Source organism: Pezoporus occidentalis, unplaced genomic scaffold, assembly GCF_034315485.1.
Source record: "Pezoporus occidentalis ecotype Australia unplaced genomic scaffold, CSIRO_AGI_Poc_V1 ctg200, whole genome shotgun sequence".
NCBI lineage: Eukaryota > Metazoa > Chordata > Aves > Psittaciformes > Psittacidae > Pezoporus > Pezoporus occidentalis.
In genome coordinates, this window is record NW_026913857.1 from 1,422,267 (window position 1) to 1,446,023 (window position 23,757).

At 51.9% G+C, this 23,757-nt stretch overlaps 1 protein-coding gene and 1 long non-coding RNA gene across 5 annotated transcripts in view; one reads left to right on the forward strand and one right to left on the reverse strand.

The window, feature by feature from the left end:
- The first annotated feature begins 530 nt into the window (after positions 1-530).
- LOC134163510 (uncharacterized) lies at positions 531-1,484 on the forward strand. The gene is made up of 2 exons (XR_009964753.1): positions 531-1,017; positions 1,093-1,484. It is a non-coding gene; the product is annotated as an uncharacterized LOC134163510 (long non-coding RNA).
- Positions 1,485-7,286: 5,802 nt separating this feature from the next.
- Positions 7,287-23,757, reverse strand: part of SAMD4A (sterile alpha motif domain containing 4A) — a 101,351-nt gene continuing 84,880 nt past the window's right edge. For 2 of the 4 annotated variants that reach the window (XM_062618466.1, XM_062618464.1), the window contains 7 exons: positions 21,252-21,546; positions 19,694-19,779; positions 17,450-17,568; positions 14,945-15,146; positions 14,546-14,672; positions 12,926-13,009; positions 7,287-10,857 (listed from right to left, as the gene is read on the reverse strand). In XM_062618466.1, the coding sequence (XP_062474450.1) occupies positions 10,829-10,857; positions 12,926-13,009; positions 14,546-14,672; positions 14,945-15,146; positions 17,450-17,568; positions 19,694-19,779; positions 21,252-21,546 (942 nt within the window). In that variant the 3' untranslated portion in view covers positions 7,287-10,828. Of the gene's footprint in view, positions 10,858-11,778; positions 13,010-14,545; positions 14,673-14,944; positions 15,147-17,449; positions 17,569-19,693; positions 19,780-21,251; positions 21,547-23,757 lie in introns of those variants that run through there. The other 2 variants (XM_062618465.1, XM_062618463.1) reach the window with 1 other exon arrangement.

Below are 23,757 nucleotides of genomic sequence, written 5' to 3' on the forward strand. Positions count from 1 at the left end.
TTCCTGGGTTTGTGATCGTGGGAAAACAATTTTTCATTGAGGGGGAAAAAAAATATTCAGCTTAAAAGTGTTTACAGCTCAAGAGAAAAACAAAACCCTCAACAAAACAGAAGAGAGCGGTAACCAAACCTGTCAAAGACCCCAAATCTGCAATTAAGGTGACATCCCACCATCCCTAACCTACCACATCTCTCAAGATCTCACCTGCTCTATCACACGCTCTGTTCATTCCCTGGTAATTTCCCGTGGTATGTGTGGCTTCTCAGGGTTTTTTTTCCTCAGCTCCTTTGTGTTCTGTTTTGGGTTTTGTGGGGTTTGTTTGTTTGAGGTATTTTTGGTTTGGGTGCCCCCCCCCCCCCCCCCCCCCCCCATTGCTGTGGTTTACTTTTGGTGTCTCCCATTACTCTTGCACATGTGCTGTGGATTGACCAGTCAGTGAGTCCCTGTGCCATGTCCAGCCTCTGTCAGGTCCATGGCACAGGCTGTTTGGTCCTCTCCCCTTGGGTTCCATCTCCAGGTGCAGATTCACAGAATCACAGAACAGTTTGGGTTGGAAGGGACCTTAAAGCTCATCCAGTTCTAACCCCCTGCCATGGCAGGGACACCTTCCACTAGAGCAGGCTGCTCCAAGCCCTGACCAACCTGGCCTTGAGCACTGCCAGGGATGGGGCAGCCACAGCTTCTCTGGGCACCCTGTGCCAGCGCCTCAGCACACTCACAAGGAAGAACTTCTTCCTAATACCTAATCTAAATCTCCCCTCTGTCAGTTTAAAGCCATTCCCCCTTGTCCCTTCCCTACAGGCCCTTGTCAAAAGCCCCTCTCCAGCTTTCTTGTAGCCCCTTTAGGCACTGGAAGCTGCTGTAAGGTCTCCCTGAAGCCTTCCCTTCTCCAGACTGAACAAGCCCAACTCTTTCAGCCTGTCTCCATAGCAGAGGTGCTCCAGCCCTTGGAGCATCTTCATGGAAAGTCTGAAAACTTTTTCCTCAAAGCACCCTCTTGCACATAGGATTGGTCAGGTAGGTGATGAAAACAAATGCTGCTGCTTGAAGATGTGAGATTTCCCAGCCCAACCTAACCTGTTCCCAAGGAAGCTCATGGAAAGACAGCCTTAAAGAAGGAGGGAGGAGGAGCCTGGGCAGTACCAGCTTGCTGGGAAAGCGCTGACAGATGGCTAGCCTGCAGCTCTGAGTGCTCAGCAGTGGGGAGCTGCAAGCTGGAGTAGGACTGGAGTAAGCTCATAGCTGCTTAATGAGCTAAAATTGCTCATTACCTGCCTTCTGGTTCCTGGCCTTGCTCTCGCAAGTGAGTTGTCGGTATTGAGAAAGAGCCCCCAAACTGCTGTGTCCTTTGAGCTTTGGCTGAGCCCTTGTGGCAGCTCCTGGAAATAACCTTTGAAAAGCTTTGCCTTCCAATTGTATTTAAAGTTGCAGTTATGATTTAGAAGTTAAGAGGATATAAAACATTAAAGCTCTTTTTATAAGTCTTGGGCTGTGCTGCTGACAGGGACAGCAAATAAATCACAGTGTTCAAATAAATCTTGCTAAGATACACAAAGATATAATCAGAAAGGATTTATTTACCTTTTTTGAAGAACTTTGTATTGTGGTTTTGGTGTTGGGGCTTTGTAGAGGCATTTTTGGCAGAGTGGACTGTACCACATTACCTCTGTTTGCTCTGCTGCTCCATACTGTGATGGCAACAGTAAAGCAAAGGTTAGAAATCTGCCCTGAGGGGCTAACTGAGCTGTACCGGCCTCTAGGCTATTTTAAAAGTACTAAGGCAAACAACAGTGGTGCTTCTTTTCCTGGCCTATACAGTTGCCACCAAGGGAGCAATTCCTGGGTGGGTGCCCTCACCCAACCTTCACGTGTAGCCTGGGGGACCCTTTACTAGGAGTTACGGGAAGGCATTAGTGCCCTGGCTCTGCCCTGCCCTGGCATGGGTGCCTGCACACCCTCTCAGCATGTTCCCCTTGAAAAGGTGTATCTCACTGTACAGCTGACAGTTCTTTAGTCCACACACTGATGGATGGTGCATGAATGGCTGCAGCACACCGATGCACAGGAAAAAGGGAAAATCGATTTTTTTCATATCATTAATGGTATCCACATCCAGCATTAGCAGTGCTATTATGAGCAGATTAGCCAAAAAGTGTCTGAGGGGGTATCTTTATGGTAAAACAGGGTAGGTTTGGGTTTACCTGTTATTTTCACCTACTGCAACCACTAAGGGACGGTCCTTTGCATGCATTTTCTGCTCCAGCCAGAAATGCCACAGGAGGTATGGCCTGTAGATACATCAATTATTGGAAAACATAAATATCAACCCCAATGGTGTCACCTTCCTAATATATCTGTGGGATGCATTTAGAATCTCTGGTTTTAAAGTGATGTGGGGGGACAGTCCTTAGTGCCATGTAAATGTTTCCTGTGGGGACCTAAATCTGTGCAGGGCACCTCAAGTCTGTGTTCATTTCCTCCAGTCTCTTCCCCGTTGCTCATCACAAGGGGAGATATACTGGGAGGGGAATGGGCATCATTGCACTGAGCTGGTACAGTTTGGAGGGAAGGGAAGGGTGGGAAAGGTTGTTGTAGGGAAGCAGCAGCAGCGGGGAGGGATAGCTGGCAGGGGGTTTGCAAAGGTTCCGCCTGCGGCTGGCTGATGCTCAAGGTCAGTGATAGCGGAGAGAGAGGAGAAAGAGTGCCAGGCTGGATCCCAGCCTCTGCAGCTTCCTGTCCGGGGACACACAGTCTGTGGCTCCCTCTGCTGAGCCCGGCCCCAAGTTCTGCTCACGGCAGGAGAGGAGCAAGAGCGTTTATGGGGGCTGGAAATGCTTTTCAGGGAGGCCTGGGGGTCACCCCAATGCCAGGGAGCATAGTGGGGTGGCAGAGGGGCATCTCTACTGCTTCCTGCTGCTGGGTGATGCTGCCCTGAGGAGCACCAGCTGACTGCAACCACCTCCACACAGGGATGGAGATGGGGCTGGGTTGTCACAGAGCAAGGGCCAACCTGCCAGCATTATGATTACGATGATGACTATTATTATTATTGAAAAACGGCCAAAAATCTATTTTTTGTAGCAAAGTGGGAATTCTGGCAGAGCTGAGCAATTTCTCCTGACTAGGCCTGATCAGCAGTGTTTTGCTTAGTGAAGAGGGAAAATGCTGCTTTGCTCTCCCAGGCAGGGCTGTACACACCATTCTGCTGCCTGCCCAGAGCACGGCTGCTGGCCCTCTCTGCCTGTACTGCACTTTGGGTGAAGCCATGGTCTGTCCTTCTATGACTGGTCCCTTCCTTGGTGCCAATGGCTCCATGGCAGCCCGTGCAGCTCTGGACCCTGTCCCCTAGACTGCACAGGGACCGGTGCTGCTACTAGAAAAACATCCATCACTAGGCACCTTGCTGGGAGGTGCAGAGGGATAGCCTCATATTCATAAGGGTGCAAACTCTTCCCTTGGGGACATATATAGCTCTATAGATATAGGGTATTGCCTCTGATCCCATGCCAGGACCTGTGATCTGTAGGGTGAATGCAGAGGCCACTCATCTCCACTGCCCCATGTGGGTGATGCTGTGGCCCCGAGGTGCTCATGCCAAGTGTGTGTTGATGAGCCTTCTGCAGATCCCAATTAAAAATAGCTCCCTAGAGCACTCGGTGATGCTGCTGAGCCCTGGGGTGAGTTCACTCTCTAGAAGTGCTGTCAAGCATCTGCCTCAGCGGAGGAGCATCAGGCTGCTTAGATGAGCAGACAGCCCCTTGTAGCCTTGAGTTTAGATGCAACAGCTGTAGGAGTATTTTCCTTCCTGGGGTCGAGTGGCATCACTTGCTGTTCATGAGGAGGTGGCAAAGGTCATGTGGAGCAAAGCTGTCATGCTGCTGGTACGGGCTGCCAGCCCATGGCTCTGAGGAGCAGCATGGCAGTGGCAATTTGGTATCATCTGGCTGGCCAGGGATACCTGGATGAGCTCGCCAGTATCATCTAGGCTCTCCTGTACAGTCTCAGCTGACAGACTTGGAGAATTAAATATTCCTTGAATTTGAGGAGCTCTTCTGGTAAAGCCATCTCCATCTTAGAATCACAGAATAGGGTTGGAGAGGACCTTAAGATCACCTAGTGCCAAGCCCCCTGCCTGATTAAAAGGTAGGGGAGTTGAAACTAAAAAACTCTCCTGCCATGGGAAATCCCTGCCTACTGATGCTCATAAATTGTTCCTCTGGCTATTCCCTTTGCTGTTAAATACAAGGCAGTTGGACTTGCACTGGGAGCCTGGGGTTAGGGCCAAAGGGACAAGAGCACCCCCTTGGAGGGTGCATCTGGGTGGCTTCATGGGCTCCCAGGGCTGGGGCTACTTCTCTATCACTCTTAGGGGTAGAGAAGACCCTGTTAATAAGATAACCTGTTCTTATCCCATGCCTGCTGAGGATGCTGCTGAGACTGAGGCAGCCCAGCAGCTGCTAAAACAGTGGCCACCAGCTCTGTTTTTGCTGCCAACTGGATGTGGCTGCAGCCTCTGTGGGGCAGGAGAACACAAGCCATTTCCCCTGGTTGAATGGTGCTCTGGCGTGGTGTACTGCAGAAGCACAAGTTGTTAAAGCCTTTGGCCTCTGGTATTGATTCATCCAACAGCTCCCAACAGCACTGAAATGTTGTTTTCTTCTCTTGATTTTCCTTTTTTAAGCCTCTTTCCAGTTCACCTGCCGGTGGGACCTGCAGACTCTCCCTAACCACATGGCTGCCATGGACTTCCCCTGGAACCTTTTCAGCTGCTCCAGCTCTAATTTTCCATCCCAGGACCCTTTGGTTTCCCTTTTCTTTCTCTTGTAATGCAACAAACCACACTTTGAGGCCCAGAGAGCAGGCACACATAACGTGGAAAGGCAAACTGTTTATGGAAGGAAACGGCGTTTCTCTGGGGTTTAGGTAATGCTTTTCTTAGCTGTGTTGGGAGAGCTGATGCAGGGAGCTGCTGCATGTGGGCTGCGGATGGGGGTGCTCTCCTGGGCAGGGTGATTCAGATGGGACCAAACACCACAATCCAAAATGAATCTTTCCCTCCTGGGGTGACCCTGCTCATAGTGATCAGAAGCATCTTTAAACAAGGGCATGCTTTTGGTGTGCTTGGCTGCAGCAGCATCTGCAAGAGCCTCTTCCAAGGAGAAGCAGAGGATGAGGCTCTTGAGCAATCTGAAGAGGCTCCATGTCTGCGAGTTCTGCTCATCACAGGGGACATTAACTCACCCTGATGCCTGCTGGAGGGATGCTGCAGCAGGGTCCTGGCCACCCAGGAAGTCTCTGGAGGGCACCCGCGATGTTTTCCTGACACAGGCACACCATGCTTGCTACTCAGTAGGTAGCGGTGGGGGAACATGAAGGTCAGGGGCAACACTGGATGCCCTGGTACAACTCAGACATTAAAAAGAACTGTACAAGAGGTGGAAGCAGAGGTCCTGGGAGAAGGGCACAGCGATTGGAAAGGTTTCTGGTGGCTGAAAGAGAGTCACTCCTTCCCTCAAGGACGAGGAGGCTCGTGGGAACTGCAGACCTGTGCCTCCACCTCTGTGAATGTGGTGCGACAACTGATCCGGGATGACATCTCCAGACACCTGAAGGACAAGAAGGTGATGGGGAGCAGCCAAAGCGGCTTCACAAAGGGAAGTCGTCTGCAGTGTGGTGACTGGCCTAGTGGACAGGGCAGAGCTGTGGCAGCTTTATCTTGACTTCACTGGAGCTTTTGGCACTGTGTTCCACGAAACCTTCATGGACAAGCTGATGAAGTACAGGCTGGGTAAGCTGACACTGATGTGGGTTGAAAACTGGCTGATGTGTCAGTCCAGCTGGAGACTGGTCCATAGTGGTGTACCCCAGGGGTGAATAATGGGGCCAGTTACTCTTTAACCTTGTTGTTAAAGACCTGGATACAGACAGAACCTGCTCTCAGCACATCTGCAGGTGACACAAAAGTGGGAGAGTGCTGCTGCCCTACAGGTTCACACTGCTATTCAGAGGGACCTGGACCGAGAGGAACCTCATGAAGTTCAGCAAGGGGCCAAGTCGCGCCCCTGGTGTGAGGCAACCCATCACACCCATTGCATCCTGACGCTGACTGGGTGGAAAGCAGTTTTGCAGAGAAGGAACTGGGAGTCCTGGTGGACACCAGCTGACCATGGGCCAGCAAGCAACCCTTGCAGCAAAGGTGGCTGCATGAACAGGACCATCTCCATCAGGTTGAGGGGGGTGATCCTGCCCCTCTGCTCAGCACTGGTGAGACACAGTTGGTACGCTGGGCCAGGGCTGGGCTCCCCAGGACAGGAGGGACAGGGACATACAAGTGCAGCCAACACCCACACTGATGATTTAGAGCTTGGACTGGTTGAGCAGAGCCTGCAGAAGCTGGGCTTGGTCAGCATGGAGAAGTGGAGGCTCAGGGGGATATTACTAAAGCATCCAGTGGTGAGGGGACTACAACAAGCCCCAAGAGGCCACAGCCACAAGCTGAAACACAAGAAATTCCACTTAAATGTCAGAAAAAGCCTTTTTACTGCTTTAATGCTTTTTAATGCTTATGCTTAACCGTAAGCATAGTCTGACCCTGCACCAGGCTGCTCAGAGAGGTTGTGCAGCCACCACCCAGGTCCAGCACCCTGTTCTCGCTGCCGTGAGGGGTGGGATGGGATGATCCAGGGGTGTCCCTCAGCGAGACAGTGACGCTGCAAACGGCACCAGCCCATGCAGAGTCCAGCTGAGAAAACATTGGACCAGAAGCCATGGTCCTGGCCCCAACGGCTCAGGAGGCTGAGTGTCCGTGGCCAGCAGCAGCTCAAGCTCAGAGCATCCTTCCCCGCTTGCTCTGCCCCAAGGCCAGTCTGAAATCTGTAGTTTTAAGCCCAGAATCAGCCCAGCCTTAAACACCTGACCCGAAGGTCTCCACACACGCTGAGGCTCGCGGCCAAGCCAGCTCCTCCATGTGCCTTCACTGCAGCCTCCGAGCTGCTCCAGCCCTGATTCCTGCCGATTCCAAGAGAAAATCCCGTATCTAAACAGCTCCCAGGGCACGGGTGTCCCACAGGGACACAGCAGCGGCTATGTGGGGAATGCCAGGGATTTGTAAGCCCTGCCGTGGGCTTTATATAAAGATAATACACCCACCCACCCACCCCCCCCCTTGGGGAGCTGCGCAACTCCTCCTCCCCTCTCCCACCCCACGGGGCTGGCCATTTATTTGATTCCTTAAGTATGAGGCCGTCTGCCAACAACAGCATAAATAAGGAGGCACCACACCCCACTGTTACAAAACCTTGTATTAATCATCTCCCTTCACTTTCAATATAACGTTGATATGAAATATAGCCATGATTCCTAGTTACATGGGAGGAAATGAGTAATAAATACATTGGAGCAAGTTGAAATCACAAGGGTGTTTCACTGGGAACAACATTTGAAAACTGTACACTTGCAAAGACCGGCATCTCCAAACATTAGTATGTCTTTATATCGGGAAGCTTTTACATGTAACAAACATGCTAGTTCCATATATGACCAAAAAAAAAAAAGAGATAAATTTAAAAAATATGCATTGCTTGGCAACATTAACGAGGCAAAAATAGTTCTTTGTGCACTAACTTTGTACAGAAAAACAAGACTAAAGGCATGCATGTACAATAAAAGGCTGCCCGGGAACGGCATGCAACAGAAGAGAGGTCAAAGCTTTTTAAAGTAAGCTTACAATATGCATAAATACATAAGGGTTATATATATTAATAAGGGAGGAAGTATTCTGCTGAACATTATTAACATTCCTGTTTTTTTTTTGTTTTTGTGGTATTTTTTTCTTCCTATTCCTCCCAGAGGAATACACATTCACCTTTAAGTAAAGATAAAGGAATACAAAAAATAAAACTCACTTTGCAAACTCTGATGACTCGTATAAAAGCAACTTTAGTGTTATCATCGCTGTGTGCAAATTATAGACGTCTGCAGGACCCACTTCCCATCAGGCACATTCAGAAAGCCAAACCTGGGGCACGGCCGCACCCCGACATGGAGAAAGGTGACAACAGAAATAGTTTCCCTAAGTGCTGACCAAACTCGAGCTTCGCTCCGCGCCGCTCGCGGGCGTCAATCACAGTTTTGGATTTTCCTGCTGGATGCTGGCCGGGCTTGATCCCCCCCCCCCCCAAGATTCTTTTAATGAGCTGAGCAAGCAAAGGCAAAGCCCAGCTCAAGTCCAGTCGAGCTCAGGGCTTGTCCCTGGGGAGGGGGGAAGGACACCTCGAAACAAAGGGTTGGGATTCATTTAATTTCCCTGGGTGTCGCAGCCACAGGGAGCATCCGCAGGACCCAAGGACACTTGGGCGCTGAGCTGGCCGGCCTCCTGCTGCACCCGGGGACGGCTCGGGGGAACAGCACCAGTAAGAGGTCCCCGGCGGGTGCTGGGGGGCCAGGGGCTGTCTCTGGGAGAGCTGGGTGGAACAAGGGGGATGCCCCCCGATGCCGAGGGTCCCCGCAGCAGCAGCATCTCCCTCGCCACGATGCGTACATGGTACAAAACAGTTGCAGGCGGGGTGAATGGGTGAATACAAAAAAGAAAGGCACTGCCGCTTTATTACTAAAGTTTGACTTCACAGCCTCACTCATGCAACTGCTGGGGCTTGTTTTTTTTTTTCTTTTTTTTTTTCTTTTTATAAATAGTTCTTATTTTATGATTCAAGCTACTTTTAATTTGCTTTTTAAATGTCTTTCACTGGCGCTCTGCTGCCTGCACTCAGCACAGGCATCCCAGAGCCAGGCAGGACTTCCCGAACGCAACTGAAGCCACTTCTCTTTATTTTCTTTTTACTTTAAAAAAAGAAAAACAAGGAACAGCAAACACAAGTTATTAACCTATACACTGTCAATGGAAAATAAGCTTTTCCTGGTTTTAAACAAAAGGAAAAACAATTGAATTATTTGGTGGTTGTTAATAACAGACATTATCATGGTTACCAGCCATAGCAAGTTAATAGGTAAAATATCCAAAATAGTATCTCTTAACAATCGGATAACCTCTGCTTCTATAGTCAGCGAAGGAATAAATAGAATCTCAGCTCCGTAAATACATTTGAGCCTTCCCTGAGGAAGGATCCTGCTACGGCAGTTGTGTTCACACCTTGGGGGTGCTCGGGGGGTGACGCAGGTCCCCAGCACCAGCCGGTGCCTGTGTCTCAGCCTCCCCTGGCCCCCACTTTGGCGTCACCTCCTCACACCTCTTCCCAACCTCCCTCGCTTTCAGTTTTCCCTTCTCCACTCCCCCCAGCACACACTCTCCCCACCTCCTGCCTGCCGGGACGCAGGACACCAGGGAACAGCAAACATAAAACACTGCATTTGGCACAGTTTGTTCTTTAGAAAAACAACTTTGAACTGCTGCATAGCAAACGGATTCACACATCTCCCATCCCTGCCCGCCCAGGTGAGGCTCCGGCTTCTGCTCAGCCACCTGTCCTAGCACGCACTGCTGCCCACCAGCGCTTACAGCACAGCCCATTTTGGGCTGCACCCGCCATGGCTGTCATTCCCATTCATCACCTCCCTTCATTAATTAACTTTAAACTTATTATTCCATCAGAGGACACGGAGCAGCATCAGGACTGGCAGGAGCGAAGCCGCCACTATGCCCAGCATCACTGTGGGTGCAGTGGTATTTTTCTGGCCCCCATCATAGGCTTGAGCAGCGCTGCGCTGGATTTACCCATCTAATGTCCTTGTACCAAACTTAGCTCCATTATAAAAAGCAGCACAATGGCAGGTGAGAGGCAGGCAAGCCACTACCACCCACATCTCAGCCCTGGCACATGTTTAATGCCAAGAAAATGGGGCTGCGAAGCTGCATTTTGGTGCCCTTTGGGGCTTGGGTTTTATTTGGCTAAATAAAACTGCATGCTTGCTCTCAAGCCTCCTTCAGCCCTCACTGGCCACCCCCAGGGCTGGAAAAAACCATTACTGGTGGATTTCAGCAGGCTGGGGCCTGATGTGTGAAGCCAGGATGCAGCAGCACCTTCCCAGTACCTGTGCAGGCAAGGCAAGAGACATGGAAACTCACCCAGTATCCCCCCAATTCACCGACATCCCCTAGGACCCTCCGCTGGGCGAGATGTCCCCCTCCACATCCCTGACCAACACCAAGGGTGCAGGGATGGGGGGACCGACCCCACACCTGGCAGGTGCCCACAGACCCTCCGCTGCCCCGTGCACAATGCTGCCTTGAAACTGCGGATGCTCTTGGCTAAACTGAAAGGAAACTTTGGGGTTATTATTAATATTATTTAAATCAGGGCTCGCTGGGTAGTCTTGTGCCTGCACACAGCGAAATTCAAGAGGTGGGACCACCGGCCCCAAAGCCCCTGGCAGGACACGCAAATCCTCCCCAGAGGATTTTGGGTCACGCACACCCGCGTGCTATTCGGTACTCATTCGTATCCTCGTCCAGAAACAGGGTTTGCCCATGGTGCTCTGGTGAACCCTCTGTTGTCAGCACTCTCCTGCTGCGTGCCCCCCCCCCCCCCATGTTTTTTCATCATCGTTGTTGAATTTTTTTGCCACATTTCACCCCCCCCCCCCCCCAGCATGGATGTAATAAATGACAACACAAATTCCAAGTCTAATGATATGTTCACAAGGACAATCTACACATTCACAAAATTAAAACAGGAGAGAGAGAGAAAGAGAGAGGAGAGGAGAGAGAGGAGAAAGGATGCAAGCTATCGCTGAGGCTCCCTGCAAGCCCCGACCTCGCCGCTGGACCCGCAGCAGTTGTTCTCCTGGCCAGCGTCCCCGATGCGACGCCTTTCTAGATCGTGGACGTTCGGTCGACACCATCTGCAATGGGAAAGGAGAGTTAGGAGCAGCCCTGATGAACAACCACTCACATTGCACCAGTAGCCCTGGAGCTGGGGAAGGGAGAGATGGACCCCAGAGCACCCCCAACACAGCCCCTGTGATGAGGTGATGCCTTGGAGCTGCCCCCCCCCACCCCCCCAACAGGGTGTGGAAAGGTTTTAGGGTGTCAGCACTCCCACCAGTGCCTCCATGCCATTGTCTGTCCCCAGCACGTAGCAGCCACCCCCACATCTGTCCGTGTCCTAGCACCCATCCAGGTCTTCTGCCACCTCCCATGGCACCCTTCCCAGGAGCAGAGGGTGTTTCTGGGCAGCCTGGACTCACTGCAAGGTGGAAGTGAGTCTGGGACTTCCTTACAGCAGGACAAGTTCATGACCCACTGTCCAGGAGTGGGGGGACAGGGATGGAGCTGGTCCGGGGGGAATGCCTTGCCCCCCAGCTAACTCAGTCCTGCAATAGCCAAGTCACAGAGAATACAAGATTTTCTTCTGAGGATTCTGGCAGGAAAAATACCCCCAGGAGTTATTTCTGTCTCCCCAGAGCCTCCATCCCCAGTGCCCCGTGACAGCAGGGACAAGTCCAGCCACAGCCCTAAGCCTAGGACTGAGGGGTCCACAACCCACCCCAGGTCCACAAAGACCCAGCTGCCAGCAGCTCCCTCTCCTCCACCCCCCAGGTGCCAGCAGCTTTTATAGGGCCAGAAATCCAACCCTCCAGCCCTCCTCCAGTCCCAACCACCCACCGTCCCCTATCCCAAACCCCCATTCCCAGGATGGAGAGCAGTGGGGGCACTGGCTCCTGGGGTAGCCCCTGAACAGAGCACTCCCTGTTACACTACCCAGGGCATCAGTCACGGCCGCCTCCCTCCTGAAGACTGAAAACAAACAGGTTTTTTACGCCTTTTTGTTTTTTTCTCCCCTGAAGGTTTATTTTTTTACGAGCTATTTATAGCACGAGGTTTGGAGAGGCTTGGGGTATGCGACCTGGAAAAAACAACTCGGAGGAACAGTACTCTGCAGAGGAACATGACAGCTAAGCCTCGCCTGGGCACACGCTGCAGAACCGCTTCGGGTGACAGAAGTGTCCTTGTTTTCCCAGCTGGGGATGCTGCCGTGGCGCTGCCAGGGCCCTGCTGCTTCTCACAGTACTTGCTCTTGCGTTGCTCTCCCTGGGATAGGCTGTTGCATCGCTGCAGGGAGCCCGCTGGTACTCATCCTCCCTGAGGGCTCCTGGCATCAACTGTTGGATGCAGCCTGGGGATTGCCAGTGGTGAGACCCAAGCTGGTTATTCCAGACAGTCTGGGAGATGCTGGTGGCTGTGCTTGTCCCATCACCGGAGGCATCCTTCGTGCTTGGGGTCCAGCACATCAGCGAGGGGCTACGGGAGCTTCTGGTGCTGGTGCTTTTTGCTGCACCAGGCTCTCCATCGCACTGCTGTGTTCCTTCTTTCCTGCCTGTTTTTCCACCTCATCCTCCTCCCTCCCCTTGCCCATTATCTGTCTGCCTGGGCTGGGACCCGCAGTTACCCCAGGCATGGGTGAGGAGCTGCCAGTGCTGCTGTCACAGCGCCTGGTACAGCCCCTGGCAGGACTTCAGCCAGATGCCTTGGGGCTTCCGCAACCCCTGGCCAAGAGGACACTGGTGGCAAAAGGGTAAAATACTCTAAAGCCTGTGAACCATTCGAGCATACCAGTGGCGAGGGCTTTATCAAGAGCTAGTAACAGACTAGCGAGCTAATCCTAATGATTATTAGCAAGCTAACTAGTGGCTAATAAGCATGGACTCCACTAGTGCTGGGTGCGATCCCTGTGTTCAGTTTTTACCCCCTTGCCCCAGCTACCTCACCAAGAGAAGCCAATGTCCATGCCCAACCCTCCTGGGAGCATCCCTGGGAGCATCCCCACATCCATCCCTGCCACCATCCCATCCCCTCACAGCCACAGCCTGTCCCAGCTTTTGGGGGGCATGGGGCAGGGGCAGGTGCTGGGGGGCTCGGCAGAGGCAGTGTGGACGTGCTGGAAGAGCCCAAGGAGGAGGGAGTGCTCACCGCTGAGCGCGTGCTCCGTCATGCTCAGGCACAGGGACTCCAGCCTGTTGTTGATGTCAGGTTCAGTCACCGGCACCTGGAACTCTGCAGGGAGAAAGGGGCAGGAGACATTGGTCAGGGGACCTGGCAGGACCCTGGCAGAGTGCACGTGGGGTAGAAAACCACCTGAAAGATACCTCAGGAAGGGCTGACCACATGGCTGGACTGGCAGCGCTTCACTTCCCAGTGCATCCACCTCTGGCAAGAGATGTTTGCATAAACAGGCATCGCTTCCCTGCTTCTTATCAGTAAGGGGTAAACGTGGGGAAATTCAATGGCACTGGAGCAGAATGTGGATGGAAATGAGGAGTGAAGGCACCGGGAGGTGGCAGCCCCAGGATCAACCCGTGTGCAGGTCCCAGAACCTTTGGTATGAGCCAAGCTTTCACACTGGGGCCAGGAGCTGCCTTTGCAGTCAAGTGTGTGTCAGGGTTAGCGCTCCAACATGGGATGGCAGCACAGACCAGCAGAGCTGCCACCTGGCTTCTTCCTGCTCAGTCATCCACAGCCCCACTGCCACGTCCCCAGGAGAGATGTGCACAAGCAAAGGTAGTGCTGGACAGCATCTGCTTGGCACTGGAACACAGAATGAGATCCAGGAAGGTTGAGGGCTCCTCACAGCCTGATGGTAAAAGGTTTGGGAGACCAGCACCACATTATTCCTTATTTTCCTCACTACTGGGTCCACGTCTTTGGCTCTCTAATTCTCCTATGCCCTCATTCACTGTAGGCTAACATGCAAAGAGAAACCCATTTATTCTCCTTCAGTGCCTGCAGAAATGTACCCTTGTCCCGGTGTTTAATCAATACCCGAGAACAGACACTGCTTTTGCTGTACAGGACATTTGTTGCCTAAATTATGCAGTTAAAACTCTGCAGGCGTATGATGTGAGAAGAGCTGCCAAGCTGAAATCATGGCAGAAGCTTACAGATGAGGTTTACTTTATTAGGGGGTGCAACTCCTTGTCCTGTGGTATGAACTGTTACGGAGTGTTGGTAAGAAAAGGCATGCTTAAAGTCTAATGAAAGGATACACAGATGAAAAGGCATGAATGTCACAATGCTCCAGAGTCCAAGTTCTCCTGAACCAGAGCATGCTCCTATATACAGGAGCATTTTTGTGGTGTTTGGGAAGGAAGCACTGACTCAGCACCACTTCCCTTCACACGCATTGTGAAAATAATTTCCCTTGAGTGCATAAAGGCAGTCCCTCTGCACCAAGTCTCCGTGTCCATGCATGAGCAGAAAAGGCGAGGGATGTGCTACTGCCTGACACGAAGCCCCTTGGAAGCAAGCTATATAAGGCACCAGCACTGCTATACACAGGGCTAAGATGTTATCCATAGGGTCAAAACTCCCTCCAGTGATGTCTCTGGTTCAATGAACCCAGTAACCAGAGCAGTGCCAGAGATACCCTGCTTGGCTTGCATCAGCCGGCACTGTGAGTACGGCTACGAGCACGCGGGAGCACACATGGGTGATGTGCCTGTGGTGAAGCTCATGGGCATGGCTCCTGTCACACAGCCTCCTCCCGTTCCTCTGGGCTGTGGGTACATGAAAAAGCAAACGTCTGCTTCCTACCTGGCTGCTGAAACATCAGCATGGTCTGCGGGGAGGTGTGCACCGGCAGTGAGCGCGTTCTTTGCACAGAGCTGTGGCTCCGGCTGGGCATGCTGTTGCTGCCCCCGGGGTTGGCAAACCAGAGGTTCTGTGGGAAGCAAACAGAAAGAGAGGTGTGAGATGTAAACCAGAAGCTTCTGTGCCATGTATTTATAACCCCCTTGGGCTCATCTCTCCTCCGCTCCACCTCTTTGCCCCCATCCCTGTCCCTCTTCTGCATCCCACCACACGGAGAGTACAACCCAAGCACCTGCTTGCAAAGGGGGAAAAAAATGGGGATCAGGACAAGTTGAAGGAAAAGCAAACAAAGCTTGTGGGGAAGAGATGGAAAAGCTGGAGACGCCACAGACTCGTACCAACCTGTCTGCCTTGCTTGAGGATGGCGGGGCTGGCGGCAGGACTGCGCTGCGGGGTGCCCAGCAGTCCAGTGGGGCCCAGCAGCCCCAGCCGGGCCGTGGGGAGGTTGCGGGAGGGGATCTGGAACTGGCGGGGGTTGCGCCGTCCCAGTCCCGCCCCTGCAGAGCCGGCTGTCGGTAAGGAGTTGGACTGGCCAAAGCCTCGGCTGCAGAGAGAGAAAGCACCATGGGTGAGACATCAGCCCCTGCAAGAGACAGCGCAGGGGGAGCCGCTGGTTTGGTGTGCTTGGACCAACAACCAGACATCCCCAGGGTGTCCTGATGTTGCTGCAAAGCGCTGTACCAATGCTCATCCCCCCTGTACCCAGCCCATGGTCATGGGTCCACCACGAGCTCTGCTCCTGCCCCAACCCTCGCATCCTGCTGAGGATGGTTCTCCATCCTGCCTGCACGTGCAGTGGGAAACAGGAGGTTTGGGCATAGCAAAGCAGCTCCCTTTCTTCTTCCTGCCTGCCAGTCCCCATCCCTCCCTTCTGCAGCTCTCACACTCGCATCATTTTTCCTTTTTAGAATTTATTTTACTCCTGCAAAAAGGGGCTGTTCTTAAATGCAAGCTAAAATAACACAGGTAATTCCCTGGGCATTGGAGTGGGTGGCACCTGCTTCCTTGGGTTTTGATTTAAACCCTTCATGCCTTTGAGCTGTACAGAGATCTTTCATGTGTGGATTCTCTAGCATCTGATAAAGGTTCAGCTTATGCTGTTGGTTTTTTTTTCACTGGGAACACTTGAAGGGTGGGACCTTATCCCTTTCCAAGAGGTTCACTTTTGCAAACATGGCCGTCTCTGAAACTTCACTGTCAAATTTTGTTAGAGCCACCTAACAAGTCCAGGATTTCCTAGGGAGGGTCTGAGCGAAAGGCACATTCCTGCACAGGTAAGACACTGCAAGCCCTCATTCAGCTCCCTGCAATCAGAGCAAAACAATTCAGACACAAGACACTGATCTCAGGACATGAAACCATCTTTACGCCTTGGACTGGAGGGCCACACACACCAGAATCCCTCTTCATGAGGGTTTCTTGCATTTAAAACCAGATTAATGACACAGAAATAACAAGGTAACCCTTGGAAATACACAGCACTGGAGCTGGGTCTCCTCCAGCCTGGTGTCCCTGCCAGTTAGCTGGGCAGCAGGATTCCAAAACCATTATGAGGTTAAAGTACAGCCAAGGGTAGGAGCACTCTGCAAACCCACACTGCAGCTGCTTTGATGCTCCCTGCTCCCCCCTGCCTTTCTCCAGCACTTGATCTCCCTTGCAGATGTTTCAGCTCACCTTCCTCCCAGCCCTCATCTCTCCTGCTTGTGTGGGTGGCTGCAAACATGCTTCAGATGACATGAGCCTGCTGGGATCCCAAAGCTGGATAAATTTACAAGGCAGGAGTATGACAGGGTTTCTTTAAACCTCATCCAAAAAACACTCTTGCCATTAAATCCCCATGAGAAAAGCAGGACTGGCCACATGCTCCTTTCTTGCCTGCAGCTTCTCAGGAGCAGAAGAAATGCAAAAAGCAAACACTCAAAAGCAGCAAGGAAACTGGAGAGCATCCTGGACAGCCCCAGGAAAGGGACCGGGATCATTTCAAGCTATCAGCTCTACCTTGTTCTTGCAATCAGCCTGGATGTGCAGCTAAACTGCTGCACTGGTGAAATCCCATAGCAAATGGGTCATCAAAAATCTCTGCTCTTGTCTATTCTGCTTCCGATCCTGCCATGAACACTGAAACTGCCTGTATTGCTCCATTCCAAAATACTCTGTTTCATGGCATTAGGGAACACCCCAGTTCTGTGCCAATTCCTTCTGAATCCCGGCTGTCCCAATGCTCCCAGCTTTCTCCAAAACAGTTTCTCTTTAATAAAAAGAACTTGCACAAGACTGTAATAAAACAGACTTAGCAGAATGAGAGAAAAGGCTGATGATATTGTTAAAACTGATCTAAAAATATTTCTTCTTGTCATAACCCCAATGCTTTCTAGGATCACCCGAAATCCAGCATCACCTTGGAAGTGAGCAAACATAGTGTTCACAACACAGCCCTCCTGGCTCTGCACCCTCTGTGGGCTTCAAGCCCCTTTTTTTGCCAGTTGATGTCTTTTTGGTGAAACTCCAGCACTGATGTAATGAACAAAGGGCAGCAGGCAGGGGCAGAGCCGGCCACCCAATCCTGGGGAGACACTGCTCAGCTGGGAAGCACTGGATTTGGAGCCAGGGAGACACAGTGGGAATCAGTAGGGTAGGCGATGTCCACACACACAAGCAAACTTACTGCTGCTTTCCTTTCCCAGCCAACACCTGGGATTGAAGCTTTTCCAGCCTTCCTCCCTCCCAGAATATGGCTCTGAACCCAGAAGGATCAGTCCCTCCCTGCTGGGAGATACTGGTCCCACTGGAGATGCTCTTGCCACTGCATCCATCCATCCATCCCTCCCTTCCTGAAATCCTGCATACCTCCTCTGCTGCCGATAGCCTGACAGCTCCAGGAGGGATTTCCGAGGGAACGACCGAAAGAGTTTCTGCACCTGCTGTTTCCATGACAGCAACCGCTTCTTCTGGATCTCTGTAAACGCCTGCCCAAAGGAAAAAAAAGAGAAAAATAGGAAATGTATGAATATTTTTCTGGATAAAGCGAGCAGAGATGCATATGTGGGTGTGCAGGTAAAGAAACATAGCTGGAGCAGGCAGTGGTGTGAGTCGAGACCCAGAAGCAAGTCAAGAGGGAAACCCTGGTCTCTCTCTTGGATTTATTTACCTCAGGAGGAAAAAATGCTCCAGCAGCATCCCCTGCGCCCAGCTCTGCCCCCAAAGCTTTCATGCTGTCCATCCTAGCCCCAGACTCACTATTCATGCTGCAGCATGGGCACCTGGCTCCATGCTTGGTGCTGGGGTGTGAGCACAGCTCCCACAGGGTTTGATGGTCCCCGCCGGGTGGTGCCATTTGTCACCTGGATGTGGCTGTAACACAGCCAGGATCTCCAAATCCCAACTAGGATCTGGAAAGCAGAGCTGCTCCATAGCATCTTGCATTCTAACCTCCTTCCTGGGGCTCAGCTCTGTTCCTGGTGCCCACAGCCTCTGCAGGAGGTCACCCAGGGTAAGCCCCACCACCCACCCAGAGGTCACCCACACAGGAGGAGACTTCCTCCTGAAACACCCCAGACCTCCAGGCAGCCGGCGTGGGTTACAGGGCGATCCACATGCCCACCACAGCTAACTTTAGACACCCAGCATCTCCGTGCCAGTGGTGGAGAGGAGTGCAGGTCTCTGGAGGACAATGTGGAGGCTAATTAGTGCCTTGCTTCATTGCTCAAACTGCCCTTTGGAGGAGATGCTCTCTCCTGGCACTGATTATGCTGGAGCCAACGCAGATGGTGGTCCCGGGACACAGGCTGGCACTGGTGGGGTGACGCTGCATCACCACGTCTGTCCCAGGTACTCCTGGAAAACGAGTTCCTCTGGAGCGCCACATCTTCCTGGCTCTGCTCTCCAGCTCCAGGTCTCTGCTCCCACCATTCTTGCCCCTTCCGTGGCACCTCTGCTCCCCCAGCAATGTCCAGAGAGTCCAGGCACCACTTCCAGGCTCTGATGTCAGGGAGCAAGTAGGAGAACATGTTCTCTCCACCAGCTCCTACAGCTGTTCTCCACTGCCTGTGTCTCTGTAAAGCACCAAGAGGACCATACCCACAGCTCTAAACCTGTTCTGCAGCAAATCCTAAGAGTGGGCACCACCATCCCACACTGCATAGGGAGTCGCTGACACCGCAGGCACTGCCAGCAAAATGCACTGGAACCTCCACTAGGATCAACAGGGACATCTGAGAGCACACTCCAAAAAATATGATGAACTGCTTGTGTTTTGCCCAGTATCCTGCTATTTCACCCCAATTCAAGATGCCCTGTGCTCGGCCCTGCAGGGATGCATAGATCAAATAAACACAGCCTGGGCACCAGCTTCAGCTACAAGGAAAGGGGCTGCAAGCTGCCTCTCTCCTCTTCCATGCGCAGCACCGCATGTTTTGGGGTTTGCAGCCACCAGCTCTCTCCAGAGGAGGTTCTTCTGTTGTTTGTCAGCATACAATTTTATAAACAAGTAACTGAGAAACGTTTAAAGCCTGCAGTTCCTGTCAGAGGGTGTGCAATTTCCCCCGACCCCTGCCATATGGGCAGGCAATGAGAAGCAGCTTGTTCTTCCAGGTGTAGCCGGCATGGGTACAAGAAGCTGCAGGACACCGGGGACACCAGCCATCCTCCCTGCCACCAGGCACATCCCAAGCCATCAACCAGCAAAGGCAGACCTGCCAGAAGCAGGAACAGATGCCCCTGTTGCAAAATCCCAAGACCACGTGCTGCAAAACAGGAGGCAGCAACGCCAAGGGATCACTGGGACTCTGACAGAAACCGCCTGCATGCTTGTTGTGAGATTTGTTCTTTCATCCAGCTGCTGACCAGACTGTCACAAGCCAGATGAATTTCCCAGCTCCAAGTCTTGGCAATTAAGTGAGCATGGAGAGGGGAACAACATTTCCATGCACCATGCTGGAGCTACCGCCCGCTCTAGCCCTGTTCTGACAGAATGACTATTAATACCCCCAAAAATATTTGTGTTAGAAACCAAGAGGTTTACATAAACAGACACTTTGGAAACAGTTTCTAAGTGATGAGAACAACACTTTTAGATGATCCGTCACGACTCACCTCATGGATTAGACATTTGTCTATGAGCTGTAAATAGGAACTTATATTCTCTTCGTCAGGTCGAGAAACTAGAAGTTGTGTGCATACTGGAAGAAAAAGAGAGAAGAAAAATGGGTATGGGGACATCAAGCTGGGGTTCAGGGGTGGGCGCAACAAATGCCTTGGATGTCCCATTTCCCTTGTCCCACAGAGAGGTCTTCTCATCAGCAAGAAAAAATGTCCTTCCCCAATTCCTGCCGTGCTGTCCTATATTTAGGGGCAGATTTTGTTCTCTGTTACGATGGTGTAAATCCAGAGTAACACCACTGGAGTCACCAAAATTAGACCTGAGCAAATCAGAGGCACAGGATTATTTCCTATTCCTACACAAGAGCCGGTGCTGGGAGAGCTCTTGCTCCTTTGCCTAAAATCTGCCCCATTGCAAACAGATTCCCACCTTTCCCAATGGATTTTAGCCTCCTTTGGAATTAATGTCATAAATGCAAGTGGAAATGAGTTCACAGAGAGACACGGAGTCTCTCCTGTCATAACCCCAAGGCACGGATGCCTTGGGGTCCAGGAGGGTACCTTGGCCTGGCACAGCCTGTGCCACACATACAGCTTTGTGCATGACAGAGGCATTGTGTTATGGGCTGAATTCAGCAGCAGGTTTAAAATGGGGCCAGAAGCCCACGTTTGTCTGTGCATGCAGTCAACCAGCTGGTGAGAAATTCTGCACCAGGCTTTTATACAGACAACACCTCATCTGTTTTTTTACAAAAGGTGTGAAACAGGGCTGATATTCCTTTGTGGCAACCCAACAAGTTTGTTTCTGCTCCTGGTCTCCTGTGTGAGCTTGTGGGTGAGACTCCCCTCCTGTCTTCAAACACCTCAGGTGCCACTGACGGCGGTTAAGACACATCCAAGCTCACACAAATTTGCTCAAAGAGCCCTTTGCATGGCACAGGAGGTCAGTCCCTATCCTCACATCCCTCTGGTGCACCTCCCAGTGTGTTAATCCTAATTCAAAGCCACACACCCTGCACCTGGCATAGAACGGCACCCGAGTATTTTGAGTGTCCTGCATCTAAATTTGGGCTGAAGAAGGGACTTGGACCCAACTGATCTGCACTCGAGACGGCTCATGGCCAGCCCATACACCACTGCTACCCACCCCCCAAGCAGAGCAAGTCCTGAGAGATGCTGCTGGAAACACCTTTGGAGTGGCGTGCTGCCCCCCAGGACTCTGAATGGGAAGGGAGAGAATGCTATTCACCCCTGACCTGGGGCAGGGAGAGGATGCTATCCACCCCTGACCTGGGGCAGGGAGAGGATGCTATCCATCTCTGACCTGGGGCAAACAGCGTGATTCATCACTGCCCCTCCGCAAAATCACTGCCTACCTCCCCTCCCTACTCATACTCCTTACCACAGCACGATGGGGCCCTGGAAATCACCACCCCTAAGACTAGGGCTTGCAGCTTGGGGAAATGCTGCTGCCAGCACCACCACTGCACACACCCTGCCCTGAAGCAGCTCTCCTTAGCAAGGACACCAATAACCAGTGACAGGCACTCACCTTTCCCCATCACTCTGGTGAACTGTCCAGGCAGGTCACCTTCAGGCAAAGGGGCGCCTCCCGACTCGCCCTCGCATCCCGGCAAATGGTGCTGCTGCATCCCGCCTGCGGCAGAGTCCTTACAGTCAGAGCCTTGGCTGTCTGAGCCGATCAGGGAGGAGGGATGATGCGAGTCCGCGTCCCGGCTGTGCTCCTCTGTGCTCGAGTTTTGGGAAGAGTAAGCTTTGATGGGGGTGAGGATCATTTGGTGTAGTTCCTGCAGCGGGACACGCAAGTTGCCACCTTCCAGGATGTCCTGCAGATTCAAGTGGAGAGGAGAGGGTTTGTCTCCACAGAGACAACAGGACACCAGCTATCAACCAAACCCTTATTGGTACCCGCCAGGAGAACCTCAGCAAGGCCCATGGCCTCGCTCCTGCTTCAGGACCCTGCTGCAGGCCATGGTCAACAGCCATGTTTCATTCACTGAGTCTTGGTTAGACCAGAGGAGCTGTGCAGGCACTGTGTCTGATTATCCAAGGATGTGTTCAGACATGAATCCCCAGAGATAAATGAGCCACATCAGCCACTGGGACTCAAAACCAGTGGCAATCCAGCTTAAACATTTCCAAATTTCCACCAGGAAGATGAGAGCAACTGAGCCTGTGAGATTTCAATGCCCAGACCAGTGAGTATTTTGGTCCCTCTCCAGTAATCCCACAATCAAGACAATTCAGCTTGTCTTCTGTTTCCAGCACTGCCTTCAAGCCTGGCTCCCCGCTAACTGCTCTGCCCCAAAGAGCTTGCCATAGCATCACTATGCCGTTGGACCATCACAGAGCTCAGGACCGCACTGGGATGCAGAAGCCTATTCTGCAGCATCAAAGTGGGGACGTCCCTGCCCACACTAGGATGGGCTGGGGAAGCGGATGCAGAGGAGAAAGGGAAGGTTTCAGGGGGTGCAGGGTAGGTAGGTCAGACATAGAAGGGGAGACCATGATGCTGCAGATGAACTTATATCCCTATAGTGAAAACATTCATCTTGTAGATCCTGGGGGAGGTCCACCCAGAAGGGAGAGAATTTGGGTACATCCCAGCCTTACTCTCGGTTACAGTGTGGATCAAGATCTCCCTTTCTATGGTCAGAGCCTCATTCCACTGATGGGAGAGAACTGCATTTTGCTTTTAACATAGCCTGGACCAGAACACCTTGCTGCATGCCTCAGCATGGCCTTTCTAGTGAGATGCAACTTGGAAAAAGGCAGCTTTTTGGAGTGAGTCCGGGCTGCACCCAGGGAAGAGACATAAAATGGGCACACAGGCTGTGTGTGAGCCAGCTGAAGCCCTTACATCCCTGCTGCACTCCCAGCTTGCTCTCAGGTGTCTCAGCTCCACTTCTCTCAAAGACCTGGTGTTGTTCTGCTGGGCACTATTTTTGGGGAAAAAATCCTGTTCTGCTAACCGGCAGAGAGGGGTGGAGCAGCTCTTCCCAAGAAAGCAGCAATCTTTAGCAGAGAGACACTGCCCAGAAAAACCAAGTCTCACACATGCTCTTGTTTAGCACAAAGAAATTGCATGGGAAGCCTGGAAAACCAGAGATGTCTCCTCCCTAGTAAAGCAGCTCACAGGCAGCTCTGAGCCTCAGCAAAGTGGGACATGGTCACAGCTCCATAGCCCAAACCACCCCACAAGGGCTCAGAATCAGTCCCTGCCACTTATCTCCCATATTTTACAGCGTACGTGGCTGGTTGTGTCACCTGAACTGGGCTCCAGCTCCCACACCGCACCAGTCAATCAATACCAATTTCAAAACCCAGGCAGAGATGCAGGGAGAGAGGCTGTGCAATTGTCTGGAAAACACATTGCCGAAGCAAGCTCAATCCAGTGGGCTGTCTCTTGGATTTAACAGTTATTATTAATATACGGAGGTAAACACGGCTTTATTAGCTCCTGCCATACTCTGAGTACAATCCCATATTATAAATAAACGGTGAAGCACTGAGCTAACAAAAACACCAATAAATAGCAACATGCCACGTAAGTATTTAAAAGCCCCTAGAGTGGGAGGCTCTGCAAGTTGCTGTTTGAAGATGGTGCTATTAAATATAATATAATATTGCGATAATAAATAGTGAGAGTTTGGGTGAGCTGCTCCCAGCAAGGCTGTGGTGCTGTTGCTTCTCTGACAGCCATTTCTGCAGAGTTTAAGCTTTTGTTGAAGTGACAGAGAAGATCCTATTTGCTCTTGCTGGAAATTCAACATGTTGTTCAGGCACTGATGAGGGCATCTGTCTTTTTATCTGGGGACAGATTGTCCATAGGATGCTCCAGAAAAGCACAGTGGCCCTCAACCTGACAGACACTGGGCAATCCCATCTCTATTCGGGGATGGAGAGGCAGGAGCAGGTGTGGGGGTCCTTTTGCTGGCCCCATGCATGGAGGAGGTCTCACGAGAGGGACAGTGGCACTGAGAAGGGAGAGGGAACCAAGTGGCCGAGGGATAACAAGTGGTTAAAGGCTCTGCCCA